Source organism: Rhinolophus sinicus, chromosome 3, assembly GCF_057876585.1.
Source record: "Rhinolophus sinicus isolate RSI-liver-muscle chromosome 3, RSI-T2T, whole genome shotgun sequence".
Classification (NCBI taxonomy): domain Eukaryota; kingdom Metazoa; phylum Chordata; class Mammalia; order Chiroptera; family Rhinolophidae; genus Rhinolophus; species Rhinolophus sinicus.
The window spans coordinates 100,571,252-100,596,518 of record NC_142503.1 but is presented as its reverse complement, the minus strand read 5'-3'; the positions used below and the strand labels follow the sequence as shown (position 1 = coordinate 100,596,518).

At 40.8% G+C, this 25,267-nt stretch overlaps 1 protein-coding gene across 1 annotated transcript; it reads left to right on the top strand.

Moving 5' to 3' along the window:
* Window positions 1–25,267, top strand: TSPAN3 (tetraspanin 3). The gene is made up of 7 exons (XM_019718525.3): window positions 1–241; window positions 13,031–13,222; window positions 13,477–13,551; window positions 15,056–15,157; window positions 15,854–16,006; window positions 17,022–17,105; window positions 24,392–25,267. Exons 1-7 carry the CDS (start codon window positions 179–181, stop codon window positions 24,482–24,484), a joined length of 762 nt encoding a protein of 253 aa, XP_019574084.2. The 5' UTR covers window positions 1–178; the 3' UTR covers window positions 24,485–25,267.

Below are 25,267 nucleotides of genomic sequence, written 5' to 3'. Positions count from 1 at the left end.
CAGCGGCTGCGCAGAGGAGCGAGGTGCCTGCTGGGGCCAGGGCTGCGCAGCGACGCCGGGGGCTGGGGGAGCGGCACGCAGAGCTTGCAGTTCCCGGCCGGGAGGCGTCGTCGCCATTGCGGCCTCGCTGGGTAGCCTCGTCTGCTCTCGGAGCAGGGCCCCAGCGACCGCCGGCACCATGGGCCAGTGCGGCATCACCTCCTCCAAGACCGTGCTGGTGTTTCTTAACCTCATCTTCTGGGTGAGCGGGCGCCGGCGGGCGGGGAAGGGCGGGAGGGGCGGGCGGCGCAGCCCGGGGAGGCCTCGCCGAAGGTGCCCGCGGGGCCTGGCGGGGGCCGCGGCGGCCAACCGGGGTCGGGGCGACGGAGTCCTGCGGAAGGAGGGTAGGGAGGTCCCTCCCAGGCCGGGACGGGGGCTGGGGCGTGGAGGGTGGTGAGGGGAAGTCCTCGGGGGTTTCAGGCGGCCTCAGCGCTCCGGCTGCCGCTCCAGCCGGCTCGTTCCGAGCCGGGGGCTCCGCGCGGGAGGCTGGGCCGAGTCCCCTGTCTTCTTCCCCCAGGAGCAGCCTCCTAGACCGGGAGCTCTCACTGCAGATTTGCTCGGGACATCAGGCTCGAAACAGGATATTCCCCAAAGGGTCAGGCTCCGCTTTCTTTGTCGGGGCCCGGAGCCCCCGCAGCTCCAGGCCAGTCCTGAGGCTTGTGAGCTGTTCGGGGACGCCGCCGGCTCCGGCTAGGACTTTGACTGAGAGCTCTTTGTGTATGGAGCACTGGTCGGCTGGTTACCAGCCCAGAAAACTGAAAGGTTTCAACTTGATAAGCCAAATAATCCTTCGACCAAGAAAATCAAACTGTTTGGTCACGGGGGTAGGGAGCCTGCATTTATAAACTTTGGTTAAATATGATTCGGATGTCACAAGATTTTAAAACCGATGAGTTCACTTTCAGTAAAAGATGGCTCATGAATTTTTTGGACACGCCCCCAAAGAAGGGGGTGTTTATAACCACTTCATCTTAGTTCAGATTCTCATCTCACTAGGGACTTTTGGAGTAAACTGTGTTGCTCCTACCGTGTTTCTCCGAAAATAAGACCGGGTCTTATATTAATTTTTGCTCCAAAAGACGCATTAGAGCTTATATCATCCTTAAAAATCACGCTAGATCTTATTTTCCAGCTAGGTCTTATTTTCGGGGAAGCATGGTATGAGTCTATCCTCTAGTCCAGCTGGACTTTGCACCCAGATAAATCCTTATTAAGCTTTGTTTTATTAAAAAACACCCCCCCCCCAAGAAAAGAAAAACAAAACTTACTTTACTTTCAGCAGTAAAGTAGGGTTCAGCTTCCTTCTCCTGATACTGCAGCTGAAGTCCTCAGTCACCTTTCCTTCCTCATGACTGGCTATGTTCTTAAGCACTGGCTGCCCTGGATAGCCTTCTCTTTCCACAGTCAGTACACTCTTTGAACATTCCCATTTCCCATACTTTTGTATGTCTCCATTCAACTACTTCCCCCACACATACCTAATTTGGAAAGAATCCTTTTCTTCTTACAACTCGCGTCTCCCCCTCTCCCCCCCAAAAAAGGGTGACACTTTTTATATCTCCACTGCTGTAGCATAAAAGGGTAATTACATATAATAAGGCACCTGTACACACATGCCTAGAGTCTTTTAGGGTATTTATGGAAAGAGTCCTGACTGGTAATACCTATTCAAAATCTCCCACGGGACATTGGGGTTTCCATGATTTTTTCTTTTCCAATTAGAGTAGTACTTCTCATACTTTATTTTGAGTTAAAAGCCTTTTTAAAAGGTAAAAGATTTTCCAGGGATCCCCAAATGAGAAACACAGAGACCTGGTTTTGTACCCTTTATAGTGATTTTTATGGGCATAACTACTTGATTTTGAAGAATAATCAGGTGAATTCTAGGCTATTGAAGCTCAGGGGCTCGTATTGTTAATGTAATAAAATATTGGAAATACAGGAACCGTTTTCTTTAAATTTTAAAAATAATTAAATTTTCATTTACTTTAAAATATCAGTTAATGTTAAGTGATTGTGAATCTTTAGAAATTGTGTAAGTATATGTACCATTGGTACTTTCTTCAGTGAAAAGGTTATGTTGAACACGTGTGCTTTTCATAGTGGGTTATTGCCAGACCTAGAGTCAAACTGTAGTAAAAACATATTTTATCTGGGTTAGTAGGATGGTAAAGCTTTTATGAGCTGTGATACGGAAGTTAAGCAAATATGCAGGGAAAAAAAACTGTGACATAGAGCAGATCAGTGCAATATAACTAACGAGGAAACAGTATTGTTAGATGTGTCTCCCACCAAACGATTAGTTTAGGGACAAAGTACTGGAATCTGATGAGGATGGGTAACTAACATTCGAGTCCTTAGCACACCTAGGCACTGTGCTGACCACTTGACATGGAATGTCCTCACATCAACTCCATCTGGCAGGGAATGTTGTTCTGCTGATTTTGTAGCTGAAGACATTGAAGTTTGCTGAGTTGAAAGGACAACACCCAAGGTGTGGCAGACCCTGTGTGCAAACTCCAGTTGTCCTCTACTTTAGAGCCTGTGGTGTTAGAGCAAAGTGTGATATCAAAAGATTTGGAAAGGGAAAGGAGCTCATTAGGCTATGTTGGAGTCACTTCCTGTAAAACATAATGATATTAGCCTTGTTTAGAACCTGTACCAGCATTTAAACTGCACTATTTAACTTGTCAGTTTAAAACATAAGGCTTTATGAGGAAGTACATAAATCAGATGTTAACTGGTTCTCCCTGGGAATTTGTAATACGTTCTACAGTTCTATGTATTCTTACATGGGGGCCCCTCCCTCCTTTCAGTGCCACAGTATGACACGTTCCTTGCATAAAGCATAGTAAAAGTTTAAGTTCCCTTGGGCAATTTGTTAAGTCTATGGCAGTGCACTGGCTCTTCACTATCAGATGGTAATGGCTGCTCGTGGATAAGTGTTAGTTATAAAGCTTAATTGCTTTGGCAAGATCTTGTAACTACATCTTTGAATGTCATGAGATCCTGGTTCAGTTAGCAGTTTGTTCAGTGAGCTGTGATATGGAAATAGACATGTATATGACATACTTAAGTTGGTCACTAAATGATCTGTCAACCAAAATTGTTAACGTTGACTTGGCCTGGATCATTGTGGACAGTGCAGTACGAAAGTAACTGGAAAGACTCACTGAAAGGGGGACAGTTGTTTCTAGAACCTGAAGGTGGTCTTAATGAAAATGGAGTTTCTCCCCATATTCCAGAATATTAAGGCTCGTGGCTTGAAAGATAAACTTGGATGTCTTTTTTTGTTTTTTTTTTTTAGATTTTTTTTTTATTGGGGAAGGGGAACAGGACTTTATTGGGGAACAGTGAGTACTTCGAGGATTTTTTTCCAAGTCAAGTTGTTGTCCTTTCAGTCTTAGTTGTGGAGGGCACAGCTCAGCTCCAGGTCCAGTTACCATTGTTAGTTGCAGGGAACGCAGCCCACCATCCCTTGCGGGACTCAAACCGGCAACCTTGTGGTTGACAGCCCACTGGCCCATGTGGGAATCGAACCGGCAACCTTGAGGTTGGGAGCCTACTGGCCCATGTGGGAATCGAACTGGCAGCCTTCGGAGTTAGGAGCATGGAGCTCCAACCGCTTGAGCCATCGGGCCGGCCCAGATATCTCTGTTTTTATGGAGTGGCATAGCTTTAAACATAAGTGTATTACTGCTAGACCCGTCATAATTTATGGAAGATGGCTAGGAGTGTTTGAGGTACATGACTAAATTTGAAGGCTGTTGGGACAGTCACTAGCCTCTTCTATAAACTGCACCTTTGTACCAACGTTAGACAGGACTCTTTATTTGGGTGAGCCATTTATGACCCAGAAAGCTCCATCTAAAACAAGGTTAAATCAGTACTTTTAAATTTTCAGGTTTTTATTCTGGTAAGTTATTTGAGTACTTAATCAAGTTCCATGTTACACAAATTACCTGTTTTTCCCTATGAGAAAAACCAGTTGGCTGGTATTTATTTTGCTCATAAGTGTCTAGGCATTATAGGGACTGTAAGAGAAAGCTTTGTCCATGCTTGTAGAGTTTATACTCTGGCACATCTATGTAAGGCTGTTGTTTTTCATCTGTATGAGAGGTGATAGTAACACTAACGTAGGAACTACCACAAGCAGGTCAGACACCTTTAAATGCCTGTAGAAACAGCTGCACAATGTGACACCTCACTAGTCATCATTCACTCATGTGAAATACCCTATGTGTACAAATAGTATTTGGAAGCCATATTAAGATTTATCTCATTTTAAAAAAGCTTTTCACATCACACTTCCCTCTGAATACATATAATTAAGGAGAATTGCTTTGTTAAATATGATACAAATATTTGAGCTCCTAGTTTGTGCTTGTGTTATTGATAAAATGGTGAAACAGACATTGAAGATTTTGGATTTATGGAACTTTCTGGTGGAGCGAGACAATAAAAAATAAGCCAGACGTGTTGTGCAGAGGATTAAAACAGGATGCTGTGATAGAGTGATTGGGTGGCTGCCAAAGAGATGAAATTTAATCTGGACTTTAAGAAGGGGCTGGTTTCAGGGTGATTTGGAGGACGGGTTGGGCATTCAAGACAGGGAACAACCTAGCGTTCCTAAGGCAAGAATATACTTGGTATGTTCACATTACCAAAATATGGTTTAAGTGTACCGTCATGCTTTTTTTTTTTTTTTTTTTTTTTTTTAAAAAGAATTTTTAATGAAATGTTTCACAAATCTCCTTAGATATATTTCATGTTTCCAGCACGTCCGACACATTTGAATTGGAACTATGATACTTTAAACCAGAACCTTCATCTGACATCCTGGGATTTGTTTCTCTACCTCCTGTATTTCTGTCATCATGAATGACTGCTGACAAAGACCAAGTTATTGAAACACATCTTCAGCTAACAGATTTCTTTTCGTCGTTGTATTTCAGTTCACTAGAAGAAAAGCTAACTGTCACTAAGCAAGTCATGGTACACAGTAGAAGACCTGTTTCTCAACTTGTCCTTGACAGTTAAGAAAATGAATGTTTCCAGTCTTAACTACATTCTCAGTTACTTGTCCACTGACCAGGCGCCTGTGGTTCTGGATATTTGTTAACTGGAAGAACTCATAGCATTGGGAACATGGAATCAGCCAGCTGCCCATATGCAGAAAAGCTCTCTAGTTGCAATTTAAGGAATACGTTGTTTATTAGCTTTAGGATATTTATCATGCTTTGAAATATTTCAGTGACTTTTATTCCATAAGATCCAATTCAGGTTAGGATTTTTGCAGAAAATTTATTGCAGAAAATTTATACTTGCTTGAAATCTATGTAACTTTACTAACCATTGTCACCCCAATAAACTTAAAAAAAATTATATTTTCACCAAACAAGTATACCCTAAGAATCATTCAGTCAATTACTGCTTGTTGAGTATGCTTTACCTCTTTCTGAGAGATACAAAGAGCAAAAAAGGCAGTCCTGCTGTCTTACAGCTCATGTGGAGAGGGGCGGACAGGCAAAATCATTTCATACTTCATCAAATTTGATCTCTAGGTGCACCTTCCACCCCCCACCCCCCGAGATCATACTCATGGACAGTCTCAAAGTTTCCTTTAAAAATATTTTCTCCTCTTCCCCACCCCACCTACCCTTAATAGTTGGTAGAGTCAGTAGATCAGAAAAATGATTTGTGTTTATATATTTGTTTTTGATTTACTAAATGGGGTCTATAATAAATGATGACAGATTGTATTTTTGTTGCTTTTACTGATTGAACACTAAACCCATGCATGGACACACTCTAATATTATGAAGCTTAAGTACCCCAGGTTCTTGTAGTAATAACTGACTGTTTTTACAGTTAGAGTAGGGTATAGGGACAGAGGGTCTTAAAAAAACCAACAAAAGCCCCCAAAGCTGGATGTATGAATTCCATCCTTCTCAGATGACCCCTGGAGCCCTGCAATCTGAAAATAGACAATTCCCATGCTGCTACCATCATTTGGCTGTGGCAGTTGGTTGGTCCCCAACTTCATTGGCACCTGAACTTTTGGGTCTTTCACTTGGTAGGTATAAACTGGACTAAATAGAACAACTTCGTTAATCTGGATGAACAATGACTATAAAAAAACCAAATACAGAAAAAGTGAAAATAGGGCAGAATTAAAGAACATGACCTATGGGATATCATCGGAATAACAGTGGTGTAAAAGGATTAATATATTTCTTTAAGAATAATGGCAATAATGACAGTGTCATTGATAATGATGGCAGAAGTAGCTGTTGTCAAAACTTGATGCCCAAGTAGATTTTTTTTTTAACTTGTCTCCATGAAAGGTGATATTTCTGGGGGAAAAATGGAATAATGTATACTGAAAGAATCAGAATTGTGTTAGATAATAAGAAAACATCTAAAGTGTGTCAACGCCAGATAGACACAAGAAAAGTGATGAGGTTGGCAGAGGTACCTAAAATATTTGGGATTGAGGAGATGCCCATTTTATGTTGGTGTTTAAAGACAGACCTGGGAATTCATTTATGAGAGAACAACAAAATCTCAATTTCAGATACAATTTTAAATATTTGCTTTGCTGATTATGCAGGTAATATATTTGCTTGTCAAAGAAGACACTAAAAAGTTAACCAAAAACTTAACATCACTATAATTCCAATATCCAGAGATAAACAGTTTTGACGTGGTGTGTTTTTAAAATGTATGTGATGTGTGTGTGTTTTTCTTCTAACACACCACAAACATTATCAAATTTTTCTTTAACAAAATATTTAAGAGCTATAATGTAACATACCTTGGATGCCAGGGTTTTTTCTTTTGTTTTTATTATAATTTTGTTATAAATAATTTTGATGAACATACCTTCAATACAAATCTTTGTTTGCATCTGACTTATTTTCTTAAGGATAGGCTCCCAGAAGTGCAGTTAGTAGATACAAAAGCCTCGTCTGTGTTACAGATTGCTTTCCAAAGATTAAGCTGTGTTCATCTGGATTCTGTCCTGAGGGCCCTTCCTTCTGTGCTCACACCTCTGAGTGCTGCTTGGCTGTATCACTGACCAGTTTGGTAGATACTAGAAAATGATGTAATGATTTTAATAGCTTCAGAAATTCTTGGTAAGAGTAGCTTTAATTTCTGAAAGAGAATTTGAAATCTTTGGATTGTAGTCTTTTTTTCCCTTTGCAAGTTGATAAGAAAGTAAATGAAATATTCAGGCATTGGCATTGGACTTGGTAAAGGAGTAATTGTGTTTAATGATATGATGTATTATATCAGAGTAAGAGTTGAAACAGAGCATGTTTGGACGAGAATATTAGGGTAAGAAGAATGCTAAAAGAAGAATGCTAAAAGATGTGAGGTGATTTTTAGACACTTGTAATGGCACGAGAGTGGAGTTTAGGGGAGCTTTCAGAATGCACTCTACAGAATTACCAATGGATTCCTTGCAGGAGAGAAGTGAGGTACTTAAAAAAACTAATGTGGCTGTACAGGAAACTGAATTAAATGTTAAAAGATAGCATGTAAGATGGATTTCCATTGGTATTTTCCCCTTTCTGCTTCCTTTTTGAAATCTGCTTTCTTACAAAGTCTAGAGTACAGTGGTTTTTGCCCAGTCTTTTCTTGACTATTTTTTGTCCCACATTCCAATCACTTCTACTTCACCAGTTATTCTTTGAGGTAAAAATTACGCCAAAGGAGCAGTCTACAAAGAACTTGGCAGACACTGCTTTTGGTCTCGTCTTCGTGCTGTCCTGATTCTTGCCAGTTATAGACATGAATCCATGACTGCTATATACTACTATATACCAAGAAAAAGTGGTAAATACTTTATCTTCACCCAAACATTCTGTGGGATGCTTCTACCTTCACATTTCTAAAATTCCATATAGATACACTGTCACAACAGCTATTTTATTTCCTAGCTCATACCAAATCTGGTTTTAATGCCACACCCTAGTGGCAAGTTTCACTGTGGTTAATGTTCCCCCTTTCACGTCATATTCCTTCTTCCTTAGAAAATTAAATAATTTAGTAGTTTTGTGAATTTTAGCATTTCATCAGCTGTTTCTTTCACAGGATTTGAAAAGTACAAAAAAAATTAGCACCAAAACACTAGTTTGTAAACTATAGAAAAAGCAATCTTATGTAACAATGCAATTTGTTATTTTAAAAGTGACTTCACCTTTCTGTGTATGTCGTAGTAGGGTAAGGATAAGATGAAGCATCAGACTTGTGAAATTTTATAACAGGATAGCTTATTTTTCAGAGGAACAGCCTTCTGGTGTGGTGTGGTGTGGAAAAGCACTGTCCCTCCTGTTTTCAAATTTTGTGACTTAATTTAGAGCATGAGTGTATTAAAAGATAAGGAAGAATGCGTTTTAAGAAACGATTCTTTCTCTCGTTTCAGCTCTCAGCCTTTCCCCTAAGTTTCCCTTCACTTTGTAAAAAGGCTGACTATTTTTAGTATACTGTCCTGGCATACATTCTCCTTACAAGCAAGCTCACGTTTTTTTCAGCGGTGACTAAAGCAGTTCAGCTGCTCCTGAGTTCTACATTTCATCTCCTCTCCTGTTGCACCTTTCCCCACACTGCAGCTGCTTTGTTGGCAAAGCCCAGATCCTTTGATAGATCCCAGTCCCATCGTGACCTTCCAAAGAAGGATGGAACCTGGCTCACCGTGCAGCCTTTCTAATTAGCCACAACTCCTGTGCTAGGACCTGTGAAAGCAGAGTCCGCATGCGTTCCAGTCCGAATCACTTAGAACCTCCCCTCCCTGGGCCGCAGAGCCCTGTTCTCAGACTGATGGTTGGATGTCGGTAAAGCAGTTGTGTATTGCTGTTTTTAGGTCTTCTGTTGTTAGCACACCTCTGCGTTTTTCAAAGAAACTGATGTCATTTGCATAAGTTTATTATATAACTGAAGATATAAGCACTACATATAGAGGTCATTAAAAGAAGAGCATTTTGAAGTTGTCTTCAATTTAGAAAATACAGCCTCTATTTTCTAGTAATTTGGTTTATAAAGTCTCATATCAACAGTCACTGCAGTTTATGCTTTGCTGTGTGCACCTAATAAGTTGCTTCCCACTGTCTGTTGTCAGACGAGAGCTCTGTTTTGGTCTCAGCTCTGCTGTGTGAAGTGGATTTTGACTGTTTTGCAGCCTGGGAAGAGAAACTGCTCTGGAATCTATTAGAAAAAATCAGCAGCTTTACAAATGGCATCTCCTACTAGCCTCCCATTACCTGGTTACCTGCTGGTGTGTGTTTCTGCCTTCTCACAGTCTCAGCTTCACATGAGAGCTTCAGTCTGGCTGGCGGGTGGCGGCCCTGGGAACACTTCACTCGACCCATTCCCAGTCTCAGTGGGCTCTGTAGGTTGAAAATTCATTGTTTTATATTTAAAACACAAGTAGTTCTTCAGTGTCCTATGTCAGATTAATTGTTGAGTGCATATACCTTCCAGTTTTATCTTGTTTTCACTCAGATTTGTGTATGCTAAAATTTTTAGACGCTCAAAAATGGAATTCATTTTAATTCAAGCCTTTTAAGAAATATTTTATTTTAAAATAAGAAAAGCCAAGATTCCAAAGGATAGACAGAAGACTAGTGAAGACAAACTGAACAAATATGATTGATTCATATTTAGGATTTCTTCTATTTCAGTTTGAGGACTGAAAGTGTTTAGCAAAATGTGTGTGTGTCTGTATGTGTGTATATATCACTGGCACATAGTCAATAAAAAGTAGTATTTGGTAACAGTGTTAATTAGTCCACACACTTCTGTAATTAATGTCCTCAAACTATTAAGCTGTTTTTCCTCTGCCCTCTCCTGTGGCTGCCTTCATCCATGATAACATGCCCCAAAGTTCAGTGACCTTGGAGACCCTTGCAGGGTGTGGCTGCTGTGAGTACAGCATTGTAAACTAGTGTCTTCCAGACGTGCTGCCCATCAGGAACTCAGTAAGCTGGGTTAAGTTGCCACATCAGGTTTGACTAGTGAACCAAAACTATAAACTGTGGACTGAAACAAAGCAAATACGAATCAAAGGTTATGGTGGAGCTGGGAGGGTGTTTCAGTGGAAGGGGGTGTGAGGGAGTGTGCTCAGTACGTTGGTCCCTGCTGTGTGCTGAGCGGTCTGACAGGTAGGCACCCTGTATGCCCTGTAGGCGTGCTGGTACAGGGATAGTTATGATTGCAGCAATTAATAAATGCTCTTTTGGAGCTTTGGAGGGGGTGATTGCTGAGTGCACAAGGGCACCTAATTTGTCCCGAAATGGTCAAGAGTGTTTTCCAAAAGGAAGAGGTGATAATTAACCTGCATCTTAATGGATGACAGGGAGTTTCCAGGCAGAGGAAGAGAGCACATTTCAAGGAGTAGCATAGGTAAAGAAGTGAGAGGATGTGGGTCATTTGGAAGTCACAATTTTCTGTTGTTCAGGGTGTATGAGGGGTAATGGAGTCGGAGGCTGAAAAGCCAGAAGCAACAGCTTAGTTTATCCTGGTTTGATTTATTTATTCATTTGAGAATTTTTATAAGAATTCATTTGAGCTGAACTGAAGACATGCACTAGGGAGCAAGATCTCAAATGCTCCCTATTTCATCCTGATTTTAAACAAGCTAATGGCTTGATCTGGTTTGTATTTTTAACAAAAATAACTGATTAGGTAAAGAACCTATCAAGGGACGGGCGGTCAGCAAGTGAGGATAAGGGTGAGGCCCAAATTAAGACAAGCACTGCAGTGGGAGTAAAGAAAAGTTCAGATAGTCGAGCAATCTTTTGGAAGTACTAAAGGTGACGGAGTTGGTGTTTGATGGGATGTAGAGGTAGGGCAAGGAAAGATTATAGAGTAACTCAGATATTTGACTAGAAAAATTCCATGCCTGGTGCCTGTTGCTATGATAGGAATGTAAGGAAAGATTAGATGGGGTGGGCAGGAAGGCAGACAGGGTTTGGGGTACGTTGAGGGTAAGGGGTCTTGTGGGACTTCCAGCTGAAATCAAACTTGGCCTTGGTAGTGAGCTGGGGAAGTCAGGGGTAGGGGAGCCTGAGGTTAGCCTACAAATGGAAAACGAACAGGGCCGACTGATCGAAGCCTGGGAGAGAATGACAGTGAGCAGTGAGAGAAATAGAAGAAAACCAGAGGAGGAGGCGGCTTAAACATAATGTACTTTTAAAAATTGCCTCCATTATTCTTTTTTAAAAATCCATGTTTAAAAAAAAAAAAGGTGACTTTCTCAACTTTACGTAAATGTAGTCTTTCTTCCAGCTCTGATGACTCTAGTAGCTGTAAGAGATTTACTGATAATGGCCAAGCCTACTGGGGCACATAGACTTAAGAAATAAACGGAAGTTTCAGTTTGAAAGGGGTTAATAGTATTTCCAATGTCGTGGAGGCTGTTTTTTAGTTTGAAGATTAATTGTTTATGTGTTAAGTTTTAAAGGTTGGTGAGAGACTTTTCCTGTGAAAGTCTCAAGGTGCTTTACAAATGATAACTCATTAAACCTAATGTTTAGCACGTGGCCTCACACTGTCTTTGCTCGCTCACATATGAGTGGCTTGGGCTGTCAGCATTGAGCTGGTACACAGTGACAGCAAAACTGACAGTGCCAGAGGAGATTACCATGTTTCCCCAAAAATAAGACAACTGGAAAACAAGCCCTAGCATGATTTTTCAGGATGATATCCAACCCCTGAACATAAGCCTTAATGCGTCTTTTGGAGCAAAACTTAGTATAAGACCCGCTCTTTTTTTCCGGGAAACACGGTGTATGTACAACTGCAGTGGAGACTGGAGTCTGGGGCCACAGCTGAAATAAGGCATGGCATTCTGCATTCGTTTTCCCTGGATTGCTCTGTAACCTGGTCAGTCAGAGTGTAGCCTAAGAACCAGTAGCACCAGCATCACCTGGGAACTTTTACCTGAGAACTTGTTGGAAATACAGAGTCTCAGCCCCAGCCCTAGACCTATGAAATCATAGTAAGATCTTCAGGCGATTCCTGTTCATATTAGTTTGAGAGGCTCCATTCTAAAGACTAATTGTTAGGCATGAAGGAACAAGGAGGAACAAGTCTATTAGAATTTATTTGTTGTGTTTGAGCTATGGAAGGTCACGCTAGAAAAGACCATAACCTCCCCGAACAAAGGGGTATGGAGTTTTACAGGAGGGGGTAAATGAGGCTGTTCCCCTTTCAATGACAAAGGGTTTCAGGGCTTGACCGAGCCCTGCAGCTCCACACCCTGGCCCCAGGTCGCAGTTCAGATGCCCCCCAGGCCCCTAGGAGATAAAGCAAGATGGGATCAAGACAAGATGGCTTTTAAGATAAGGTTTCTGCTCCTGGCCTACATGTGGCTTGACACTAAGTAGACTTAAGGGTTTGCAGAGTTCTGTATAAGTGAGCCCTCTGGCTTTACCATTTCACAGTCTCAGGCAGAGGGTTAGTTTTTTGGAAATGGGTATCATGGTTACTAGTTACAGTATTTCTTTCCCCAAGGGGTGGAGAGAGGTTATAAATGCAGATTCTGGAGTCTGTTGCCTGGGTTCACATCCTGCCTCTGCCAGTTGTACCTAATTTCCCTGTTTTTTGAGGGCAGCTACGATGGGCAGAGGTGTGCGCCCCCACCACTCCGCTGCTCTGTACTGGACTGAAACTGAGCTACAGAGAAGCATTCTGGAGTGTGTGTTGGGGGTTCATTTTTGTCATCAGTATTGCTTGCTAGATTCATGGTTTCTTGGTCCTAGCTGAACCAGCAATTATTGAAAAGGAGATGGAATTTGGAAAACTTTTCAACCTCAGTAAAGAAATGTTCTTACTAATGAAAAATTAGGAGACTTTTCAGTGTCACTGAAAAAAGTGTACAAATAGATTTAAAAGTGATGGGAAATCTCACTGAGTTATAACACACTAAGCAGTAGTAGGAGCATTTTCCCAGCAGACTTAGCACCTCTCACCTTGTCTCCTCCAGGGGGCGGCTGGCATTTTGTGCTACGTGGGTGCCTACGTCTTCATTATCTATGACGACTATGACCACTTCTTTGAAGACATATACACTCTCATCCCAGCTGTAGTGATCATAGCGGTTGGAGCACTGCTTTTCATTATTGGGCTAATCGGCTGCTGTGCCACAATCCGGGAGAGCCGCTGTGGGCTGGCCACGGTAAGTTCGCGCCCCACAGAGCGCGTGTGTCATCGTACTCTGTGGGAATAGTTCACTTGTGTTACCTGCTTTGAATGGAGCTTGAAACTGTATAGACTCTTTGGCTTTTATAATTGGAGCACAATTAACACACGTCTTAAACTTGTAGCAGTTATCTCATTAATTGTTTTTAATCAAGAGAGAATTTAGTGCTGCTTTTTCATTTGTACTTAGTTTTTCATTTGTATTTAATTTTTGACAATGTTTCCTTACAGTTTGTCATCATCCTACTCCTGGTTTTTGTCACAGAAGTTATTGTAGTGGTTTTGGGATACGTTTACAGAGCAAAGGTATGTTATTTACTATGATTTATGTGTTTTAAAAGGTGTTTTAAGTGTTTCAAGTGAAATAGAACAAATTCATTTTATCAAAGGAAACATTTTCTTTTGGCTTACTTCAATTTTGCCACTGCTTTAAAAATCTAAAGTTAATCAAATTACAGATCAAGACTTCTAGCCTCATTTTACATAGCAAAGTGTTAACTCTACTGTTCTAGTTTATAGGTATTTAGTTTTCTTTAAATAACCTCAGAATGAGCTACAGATGAATAATTGGTCAGCTGAGACGTTTCTTCAAATTTCCTCAGCCTATAGATTCCCTATGTGAGAGGAGAAATAGAAGTTTTCTTATTTCTGTTTCAGAAGAACTAAATTGAGGATTTATTTTCCATTGCATCTTTAAAAAATGCCTTGTCCTGGACATAGGACAAGACAACTGTGAGTTGTGACCCCACCTCCCCCCATCCTGGGTGTCCTGCCAACTGCAGCGCCCAGGCAGCTCTTGCCAGCCTCTCCCTTCTTGCCCCTTTCCTCTTTCCTGGTCATTTCCTCGTCTTTTGTTTTCCCCTTTCTATTTTGCCAGCTTTTGCTTTCCGCCTACAGTACCATTTAAGGCTAAATAGACTGCTTTACATTAATTAATTTGGGCATAACTTTAGAGCCGTGGTAAAGGCATATAGAGTCATTCTCATGGTAAGTTACGGTTTTAGATCAAGGCATGATATGCCAATTTAATATTCAAATCATTCATACATAAGGTACCAGGCAACTGTGCCAAAAAAAGAATGCAATGGATTATGCCCATATCTCTGATCTGGTTACCAATGTTATAGTCTCCTCACATCACTGATATAAGTACCAGGTCAGTCTGATCTTCCTGGAAGGATAAGGTAAATCGGGTACAAGCAAACTTGATTAAATGAAACTTTCTTGCCACTTTAGTAGTTGGCAGCAATAAGTTATGAAGAGTTTTATTTCCTGTCTCCTCATTCACATTGAACTGCAGCTTTTTGTAAAGTGTCAATTCTAAGGACTGTTATTTTTTTTTTTTTACCTGCTGAATCCTTTTGCATATTTAAGCAAATCTAATAACTTGTCCCAAAAGTATCTTCTGGGGGTTCTTAAAGTTATTTATTTTTACCTCCTTTAGGAAAGGAAAATGAGTAGGTCTTCTGAGAATACACTGAAAACTTATTTTAAAAAGAAGACAATCCATTTATAATTTAGGACATCTGTCTCAAGGCTCAGCTGCTTTCTCCAAACTCCTGAGTGGAGTGTTAGCCTGTCCTGTGCACACAGGGTCCTCTGAAAGCTTTTACCCTATGTGATATAAAATGTCTGACTATTTACCTGAACCTGTATAGAGGCAGGAAGGGAGAAGACCTTTTTCCTTACAGGAAATTTACAGACGTATCTGGCAACTTGGCAAGCACGCCATTAGGTATTTTAGCTAGAGCCGTGACTACTACTACCCCACCAGTCTTGTAGAGGGACTGAATGTTTTGTTTTGATTCAGGTGGAGGATGAGGTTGACCGCAGCATTCAGAAGGTATATAAGACCTACAATGGAACCAACCCCGACGCTGCGAGCCGGGCTATTGATTCTGTACAGAGACAGGTGAGCTCTCTCTGGCCAGTTAGGGCTTGAGGGTCAACATGAAACTTACTGTGCTGAAAATCATGCACAATTTTGAAATAGATATGGAGATAGCAGATCTCTGTGCCCACAAAACACCCTCAAAAATTGTCAGCTTTTTGTCAATCTTGTTTTTTCCATGACCCCCACATATCTTTTGCTAGATTATCCTGAAGCAAAACGTTTTAGACAAAATATTTTAAATACTCTGTCATTGGAAATAATACAAAGGGTGCCAAAAAAAAATGTCTACACATTTTAAGAAAGGAAAAAACTGTATTAAAATTGTAGTACTCAATAGATACCTGTAACAAAAGATGAATACAAGTTGTGTATACAATGTTTTGTCACCCTCAGTATTTAAGAACCAGATATTTCACGTATAAGATAGCCCATCTTTCTTAGCTGTAGACCGCCTTCTGAGGGCAGTGTGCTTTTCTCATGGAGGGGCCAGGGCCAGGTGCCTGTGTGGCGGTCAGATTAAACCATTCTGTCCCGTGGTCCCACCGGCGGCCATGGTGTAAGTGCTCCGCGGCCTTATGTGGACATGCAGACAGAGCGTTTCTGTTACTGCAGAAAGTTCTAGAGTAGCTAAAAGCTCTGCAGTGCACACAGCTCTAAAGTCCAACATAGGTGTAAGTATTTGGTGAGTAGTAATCTCTGCTCTCTGCTCCATAGCTGCATTGTTGTGGAATTCACAATTACTCAGACTGGGAAAATACAGACTGGTTCAAAGAAACCAAAAACCAGAGCGTCCCTCTCAGCTGCTGCCGAGAGACAGCCAGCAGCTGTAACGGCAGCCTGGCCCACCCCTCCAACCTCTATGCTGAGGTAAGTGGAGTTCCTTAGTCAAAATCTGAATCTCTCCTGGTAAACTGTTTTTCTCTGTGATTCATCTCTACCTAGAACTTGTCTTCTACCCTCTTTTGCTTGTCTTTTTTTTTTTTTTTTTTAACCGTCTTCACCATTTTTAAGGGTACAGCTCACTAGTATTGAGTATATTCACATTTTGTGCATTCATCAGCACGATCCATCTCCAGAACTGTTTCCCAGTGGGTACACTGGAACTCTGTACCCACTGAATAACAGGTCTCCATTCTCCCCTCTCCTAGCCCCTGGCCACCACCATTCTACTTCCTGTCTCTATGAATTTGACTATTTTAGGTACCTCAGATAAAGAATCATACAATACTTGTCTTTTTGTGTCTGGCTTATTTTACTCAGCATAACATCTTCAAGAGTCATCCATGTTGTAGCATGAGTCAGAATTTCATTCCTTTTTAAGGCTGAGTAAGATATTGTACGGATAGACCAGTTTTGCTTCTCCACTCATCCGTGGATGGACAGATGGGTGGCTCCCCCTGCTGGCTGTTGTCAGTAGTGCTACTGTGAACGTGGGTGTGCACATATCCTTTGGAAGTCCCTGCTTTCAAAGCTTTTTTTAAGGATTTAAATTTTATTACATATGTTTTATGCCCTTTTTATTTAAAATTTTTATTTTTTAATTACAGTTGACATTCAATATTATATTAGCTGCAGGTGTACTGCGTAGTGGTTAGACATTTATATACCTTGTGAAGCGATCCCCCTGATAAGTGTAGTGCCCACCTACACCATACATAGTTATTACAGTATTATTGACTATATTCCCTGTGCTGTACTTCACATCCTTGTGTCTTTTGCTTGTCTTTAATGCTGTTTTATTTTACTGTAAGTTATTTTTTAATTATCTTTTTCCCTCTTTTAGTATCTGTCATTTCCATTTCTGCCAATGAGTAGTCATATGTGACCTGCAGCTTTCACTTTTACAAAAGATATCTACTGAGGCTGACTTTGTGTGTTTCAGGGATGTGAGGCTCTGGTTGTGAAGAAGCTACAAGAAATCATGATGCATGTTATCTGGGCGGCGTTGGCATTTGCAGCTATTCAGGTAAACACAGCCAGCCGTGCAGTTATCAGAGTGTACTGATTCTCTGATGTCAGCCCGGAATGGTTTCAGTCACTAAGTGCAGTTACTCTTTGTGTACGTGAAGTGACTGAGGGACCGGTTTCCATCATCTTCCGCTTCCTGTCTCTAGACCTAGACCTAGAATGGTTTCAGAACCCCATCTAGCGATCTGGATGGGGGAACCATGTATGAGGGGAGTCTGCCTGATTCTCTTAACTTGATTAGTGAGTGCCCTGTGCAACGATGTATTCTTAGGAGATAGAATAGAATGGGACAGAATTTTTAAAAATTGTATTGCTTTATTTCAGTCTTTTAAAGTATTGTTTCTCCTTTCAGTTCTTGTTTCTGTATCCTCAAGGGTTTTGTATGTTTATATGTGTAAATCAAGGAGTGGTACTACAACACCAGCTTCTTACGTGATAGGAGTGAGGTTACTGCTCTACAGAGAAGACCTGCAAGTGAAAACTGAGGTTCTAACCTCTTCTGTATTTCAGGACTTAGCTTTTAGACTGATAGCCATTAAGGACTCCGTGCCATCAGTTGGCACATCTGGAAGTATGCCATGTCATTGTTGGTAGCTGAGGGGACTTGTTTTCCCAACTCCTACCAGTGAAAATTTAATTTCCCACTAACTTATCAACTCCCAGCACTCCCCTCCCATCAAAACCCCAAAGTGCGCCGCACACACACACACACACACACCACCCCTTATCCCTCATCCCCATCTGAAAACAAAAAAGAAAACTGTTTTTCTGCCTGGTACAGCTACTTACATTCCTAGTTTCTCAGATATCTACAGTATATCTTAGAGATTGAATGTTTTAGAAGAGTCTTTAAACTGAGAATTGCCAACTATTTGAAAATGATTGAAAACCCTTTGCATTTGATCTGGTTCTGAGTGTTCTTTTAGTTCTTGAAATGTGCTTCAGGCCTAGAGAATTTATTTTAAGAAAGTGTAGGTATCTTCATTGTTAGATAAAACCAATGTAATTGCTGGTTTAAATGTGAGTTGCTTGGATTTCTTCTCCATATGTTTGAACAGAAGCTAGTGTATTTAGTGGGCAGTGCCTTTTAAAATGGCAAAATGGTGATTGTTTACTTTGCTGGAATTCAAACAGCCCTGAAATGATTCCTTTAAAAGCCTAGCTCTGTTTGCCGTGGTCTTTGCCCTTCTAAGCAGTTATTGTGTGGCACAGCATAGCAGTAATCTGTTGAATAGCAGGGATGTAGTTCATATTTAGATTGTGCTCACACATTCATTTAGCTGAAAATAATGAAACATGAGGGAGTCACATTTCCCAAGTGAAATCCCAATCTGCATACCTAGTGATTTTATGTGGTAATAAAGCTGCACGCTAGCACGCAGCAAAGACAGCCTTGGAATTAACTGCGTGGTGGTTTCGATCTTGGAATATGTACCATATGTATGTAAGACTGATGAAAACTATCCCTTTAGCTGTGTTCCTCATTTAGTTAAGCTTCTTAACCAGCCAGATATTTCTTCATTAATTTTTTAGTGTGAGCTAATAAATATTCTGACTATGAGATGACTTAAGCATCTCATATGTGTTTTAGACTTAAGTCACCCTGACTGAGTCAGGGATTCAGAACTTACAGAGACTCAAAACTTCTAGTGGCTTTGAAAATTAAAAACCTTTGGTTTTAAGGAAAAAAACATCCATTTGAAATAATAAAAGAAGCTTCCCTAATGTTTCCTCCTTTTTAAAGAGTACCTATAAATGTTCTAAACTTTTGATATTCAAAATCTGATGTGCCTGGGTACCCTGGGTATGGAAACCCTGAGCAAAGGCAGAAACAGTTCAAAGTCAGTGAGCTCTTAGACTTGCACACCCATCCTGGTAGAGAAAGCTAGAGCTAGAAGGACACTTGGAGGTTCTCCAGTTCCTGTCCCCGTGAAAATGAGTGGGAACAAGCATAATATTACTTAGGACCACCAGTAAAGCTTGAACCATGGCTCCATTGTACTCTGCCTCTAATTACAAATTGAAGAATTAAGATTTTCAGAAGATTAAATTCCTAAATTCTGGTATGAGACCTGACAGTTAATTGATACTTCAGCTGGATAAAATATACAATGTAATAGCATTGAAATATCATTAGCATTTTCCTTCGGATTGTAAAGTGGGGAAGCTCTAAGTTATCATATAAATACAGTTTTAAATCATGTTAAAGATTGAAAAATGATTTTTGGTAATGTATCAAAACTGTTTTCAGCATTGTCTCCTTTGATTTTGAGTGTTATTTGTGATGTTAACTGTTAAGCTACATTTCATTGAAGTTCTAAGGCATAAAGATGAATTTAAGAAGACATTTTCTCGTTAGCTTAATTTACCAATAAAAGTTTGGGTGTTGACCATCTGTAGGCCAGATGTAGCTCACCGCCTCTTTTCATGTGAGCTGCACTCGTTCTTGTACGACGTCTGACCAAAAAATATGGTGACTATTTAAATTTAAAAAAAAGTGTGACAGTAAAAGACACATTCTGTGGGGGATTACCCCACAGAATACTTCCCCTCTCATCAAACACACTTACCACATCATTCTTGCCATTTTCTGAAGCAGTTCTGGAAGTCCTCTTTTGTGAGTGTCTTTAGTTGCACTGTGGTAGCTGCCTCCATGTCCTGAATCATTTTGACTTTGGGGAAGAGCCAGAAGTCACATGGTACCAAATCTGGTGAATAAGGTAGAGGAGGACACACTGTAATGTTTTTATTTGACAGAAATTGCTGTACCGGAAGCAATAGGTGACATGAGACTTTCTGTTGTGATCACAAAATACGGTGAATGCTGCTGCTGCCGAGTGCCATCCAAAGGAAAGGCAGGGATCTTCACTACGGGAAGCAGCACGTCGAACCTTAGTAACAGTGTGTGACAAGTTTCAACTTGTTCGGTGCAGTCAGTCAGGTGTGAGCTATGGTTGAGAGAAGGTGTGTTTCAAAGTGTGCCGTAAATCATCCTCCATCATGACAGCGCTCTGTGTCACACATCGTTTCTGGTATATGGCAATTTCTGTCAGATACAAACATTACAATGTGTCCTCATCCACCTTATTTGTCGGATCTGGACTGTGCAACTTCTGGCTCTTCCCCAAAGTCAAACTGATTCAGGACCATGGAGGCAGCCACGACAGCGCAACTGAAGACACTCACGAACAAGGACTTCCAGAACTACTTCAGAAAGTGGCAAGATAATGGGATGAGTGTGTTCAAAGTGAGGGGGAGTATTTTGAGGGGGATTAATGGCAGTGTATCTTTTACTGTGATAAATTTCTTTTATTTAAACATTCACCATATTGTTTGAGTGTTTTGAGGGGGATTAATGGCAGTGTGTCTTTTACTGTAATACATTTTTTAAATTTAAACATTCACCGTATTGTTTGATCACGCCTCTTATTGTCTGTAACTGCATCTGTGGTACACCGGCAAAGTTGAGTCATGAAAGAGACCAATTTTGTCTCTTATTTACTATGTTGCCCTTTAAGAAACATTTGCTGACCCTTCCTCTAGTCTAGTTAAATGATCTAGGTTTGTGCAGGGCCAACATGACCAAGAAAGAAAAACCTGAAAAAAACACTAGTTAATTATTATAACAGGGTTTTTGAATATAAGAGAAGGAGATTAAAAAATTTTTGCTATACCCCTAATCTTGTTAGCTTATTAATCAGCAAGGTGTTTCACTTCTTTGAGAGTATCCAGCCTCTTAAATTAACAGATGATTAATTCTAAATTTCATTTCATGTTTGAAAGGTCTGGTTGTAAGGGAGACAAATCTAGGTTTTGATTTGTCAAGTTCCTGAGTACCTGCTTGGGTGAGGCTCTGCACAGGCATCTGGGGAGTGGGGTTTGTTAGTTTTTGGAGCCACACGAAGTTGGCCTGTCCTCGGGATGAAGAGGCCAGGAGCAAAGCTTCCAAGAGCTATTTCCAAGGCCAGGCGGCTGTTTTCTGTCCTGTATGCCAAGTGTGAAGCAGGTTGAGACTGCTATTTCATCTCCTTCCTGCTGCTTGACTGCTGGTTATTCCTTAAAATAAGTTAAAATACACTTCAGATTGGGCCCTCAGATAGTTAGAACTGAGTGGCTTCTTTTAAAAAAATATTCTAAGTAATTCTTCCTTAAAAACTTAACCCAAAGCTTGAGAAGCTAATTTTTGAGTGGCTGCGGTTTTGTTTTATTTTTGTTTCTTTGTTTGTTTTTAGGGAAAATTAATATTGTTAACTTTTTGAAAATTTTTTAAATTGAAAATACCCATTTGATAAAGTATTTTTCAAATAATACAAATTTAGTAAAGGTAAGCCTCCCTGTCAGTCTTGACCCCAGTTCTCAAGTCCCCCTGCAAAGGCAAGCACTATTACCAGTTTCCTGTGTTCCCTTCCAGAAGCATTTTGTGGTCAGACAAGCACATGAGTATTTTTTACTCAAATAGAAGCTTACAGGAAGCAGTTTTGTCCCTTGCCTTTATAAAAAGACTGAGACAATTATATAATCACATGCACTTTTAAGGAACAATACAGACAGAGCCTGTGTGAGCTTCGGCCAGTTTCCTCTGATGGTAACATTTTGCATGACTACAGTGTATCACAACCAGGGTATCGGCATTGATGCCACCCACTAATTGTATTCAGATTCCTTGTGTGCATGTGTGTGTATTCAGTTCTGTACAGTTTTCTGACTTGTGTAGGCTCCTCTGTCCACCACCACCAGTCAGAATGCTGAACAGTTCCAACGCCCCAAAGGCCCCAGCTGGGACCCTCTGGTAACTGCACCCACTTCCCTGCTGTGCCTCCACCTCCACCCTGGCAACCACTGATCTGTCCTCCATTTCTAACGTTTGATCATTTCAAAATGTTACATAAATGGAAATGGGACGCATGGAATGTAACTTTTGCACCTGCCTCTTAAAAAACAAATTAATATCTTGTTACAGCTGTATAGTATTCCATTTGGGAGGGATACTTTATAATTTATCTAATCTACATTAATGTGCACTTACATAAGTCTTGCTATTACAGAAATGCAAGTAGTGAATATCCTCTGTGTGTGTGTGCAAAATCTGGAGCAAAAATTGCAGCCAGATGCAATTAAGGAGCTAGAATGTGAGTGACTTTTTGATAGGTATTTACAAATTTCTCTCAGAAAAGAGTGTTCTCAGTGTACAGTTCCAATAACCTTGTATAACAATCCCTGTTTCCCCATAATGCCACCTACATAGTGTATCACAGAACATTTTAATTCTTCCCAGTTTGTAATCACCAGTTGTATTTAGTAACCAACCGTATTCTGCAGTTGCTGGGGGTTGTATTTTGGCTAAGTGTAGATTAGTTCTCATGACTTGAATATTGCAAGGGGAAATTTCATTGCAAGAAACAACACTGGAGCTGAAATATTTGTATAATATTTCCAAGTCTATTGGAAAATTTCTATAATCAGTGAAATTTCAGTATAGCCAAAACTTTGGAAATGGACCTGTAATACTTAGTGATGAGGTTTGGACTATAACAAGTTACCGTGTAGGGCTTAATGTTCTTAAATAGACTCATTTCCAAGCATGAATAGGGTTATCAAGCTTATTTAACTGTTTTCAAATCAATACAAGTTGACTTAATGGAAACAAAAATCAGGAAAGAAATGATACTTCAAATGCCATTTTGAGAATGCTGACTCCTTTAGTAGACATTAACAACTGAAAGGAATGTGAGGGAAGTGAGATGGGAAGAGAGATTTTCCCCCCAGAAATTCAGTAATTTCTGAGCTTAGTGGGGTTTTTTGCTCAATTTAACATTGCCTGGGAACATAAATGTGTTTGATTTTCTAGCAGTTCTAAGAATGTTTCGATGTACAATGAACGGAAATATATTACTTTAGGAATTAGATGTTAAACATGTCTAGAATTGGCTTAAGATAGTAAACTTTCAACAGTGTCCACTGTTACAGTGTCTCCAAGGTGCTTCATACTAGTGAGCCCTCAGCAAATACTGACATGACGAAACGAAACGGATGGATTCCAGCAATAGGCAGAGCCTGGGGAGGACACAGCACAGGCCGATGGTGGCTGGTGTGGCTTCCAGCTTGCGGACACCCTTGTTCTCCGTGTGTGTGTGTCTCATTAGTGGTCTACCACTTCAAGCTTCATGGGAGTCTGTTAGGGGTTGGTACATTGTGTTGACATAAGATGGACCCTGTGTGCGCAGAGGGCCCTGCCTTTTAAAGTCAAATAACAAAGACCTTTCACTCTCAAAGAAAAGTCAGAACAGCAAGTTAACTTATTCCTATTTAGCTGTTTCGTTACTGTTTATATTTTGCAAGGAGCCAGGTCAAAAATTCTAGAATCATTTCCCCTTTAACCCAGCTTAATCCTCTTGCTTATCCAAAATAATGTGGCATGACTTTATTCCAATTTGCTACCACAGAAGGATTAGGTTTTATTAAAATAAAATGATGGAGGAATGACCTTTACTAAATAACATGTATGTAATACCACAGAGCCAAACCTGGATTTCAAAAATAGTACATAGTTGTGAAAGAAACAAAAACCTTCAAACTACATTTTTTTGGCACAGGATTGATTTTCCACCATAGGCCTTTTCGGCTATTCATGTACTGAATTTTGGGGTTGTGATGAAGCCTATTTCCCCCAAATCCATATGCCTAGAAAGACCACCATCAAATTTCCTCAAGTCTCGATCATTCCACTTCCTAGACCTTTGCTGTCTAGTGTGGTAACCAGTAGCCACATAACATCTTAAGTTTTTTTTTTTGAAGTAAAGTGCCGCTCATAGTGGCCCATGCGGGGATCGAACCGGCAACCTTGGTGTTATTAGTGCCTCGCTCTAACCAACTGAGCTAACCAGCCACCCAAGTTTAAATTAATTTAAATAAAATAACAAACACAACTCCTTAGCTGCAGTGGCTTGTGGCTCCCATATCTGACAGCTCAGATAGAAAATGTTTCTATCGTTGCAAAACATTCTTTTGTGCAGCACTGCGCCAGATGCAGTCAGAGAGCCTTAAGTCTTTGCTGGCTTCACAGATTGTTCTTAGGTGTAAGCGAGGGAAGCTAAATCTTGGTACTTACTTCCTAGAAAGGTAATGTATTCGTTAGATGTTGCTTCTCTCATTATTGTTATTTATTGCTTTTTTGATGGTCAAGGTCACTGAACTTTGAAATTGCTCTGTTGCCAACAAAGAGACGTACACTTGCTGCATGCAGGTTTTCAGCCTTCCTTTCCTACTGTTGTTTTCCTCCCGCAGCTGCTGGGTGTGCTGTGTGCCTGCGTCGTGTTGTGCAGAAGGACTAGAGATCCTGCGTATGAGCTCCTCATCACCGGCGGGACGTATGCGTAGTGGGAGACTCAAGCATCAGCGTTTCGGTCGTGTTCTGAGGTGGAAGGTGGATTGAGCGGGCCTCCTGAGTTCCTTTAGTTAAAGCACACGTACACAGGTGTTGGACAGAGCCGTTTGGCTCTCCACGAGCCCACCTACTTCCCTACCCACCTATGACTTTCGTTCCCTCTTCTAGCTGACTCCATGTCCCTGCCTTTTTCAGTACAGTGTTCTAATTTCAGAACCATTTGCGAGTTGCGTAGTGTGGTAGAATTAGAGGGTGTGGCCTGCTTCTCTTACCTCCGGGCGGTGATGGGACTGTTGCCCAAGGACACTGGGCCCCATCAGGCTTCACAGTGGACAACTCTTGGCCAAAGGTTTTTGCAGGGAGGGGGAGCTAACACCAAAGGGTGCCCCTTGTCAGTGTCCTTTTAAAAACTATATACTGTAGTCCAATAAGATAGCAACTGTCAAAACGGCTAAAATACATTTTAGGATCATACAATGTGTATTTGGGTTCATATTCAGAATCAGACTGATCTTGAAACTAGCGGTTTTTAATCAAAGCTGGCTTTATAGGAGGAGTATAATGTATGCACTGTTGTTTTAAAACAATGAGTGTGAGTGTGTGTGTGTGTGTGTGTGTGTGTGTGTGTGTGTGTATCCAGTAGGTGAGATTGAGTTCATTCATTGTAAGCCTAAACTCCTTAGAAATAATGTACGTAGACTCGCAAAACGGTATGTACATGTGATCTCAGTTGTAAATAGGAAAATCTAATTCAATAAACTCCGTATCACCCCTCA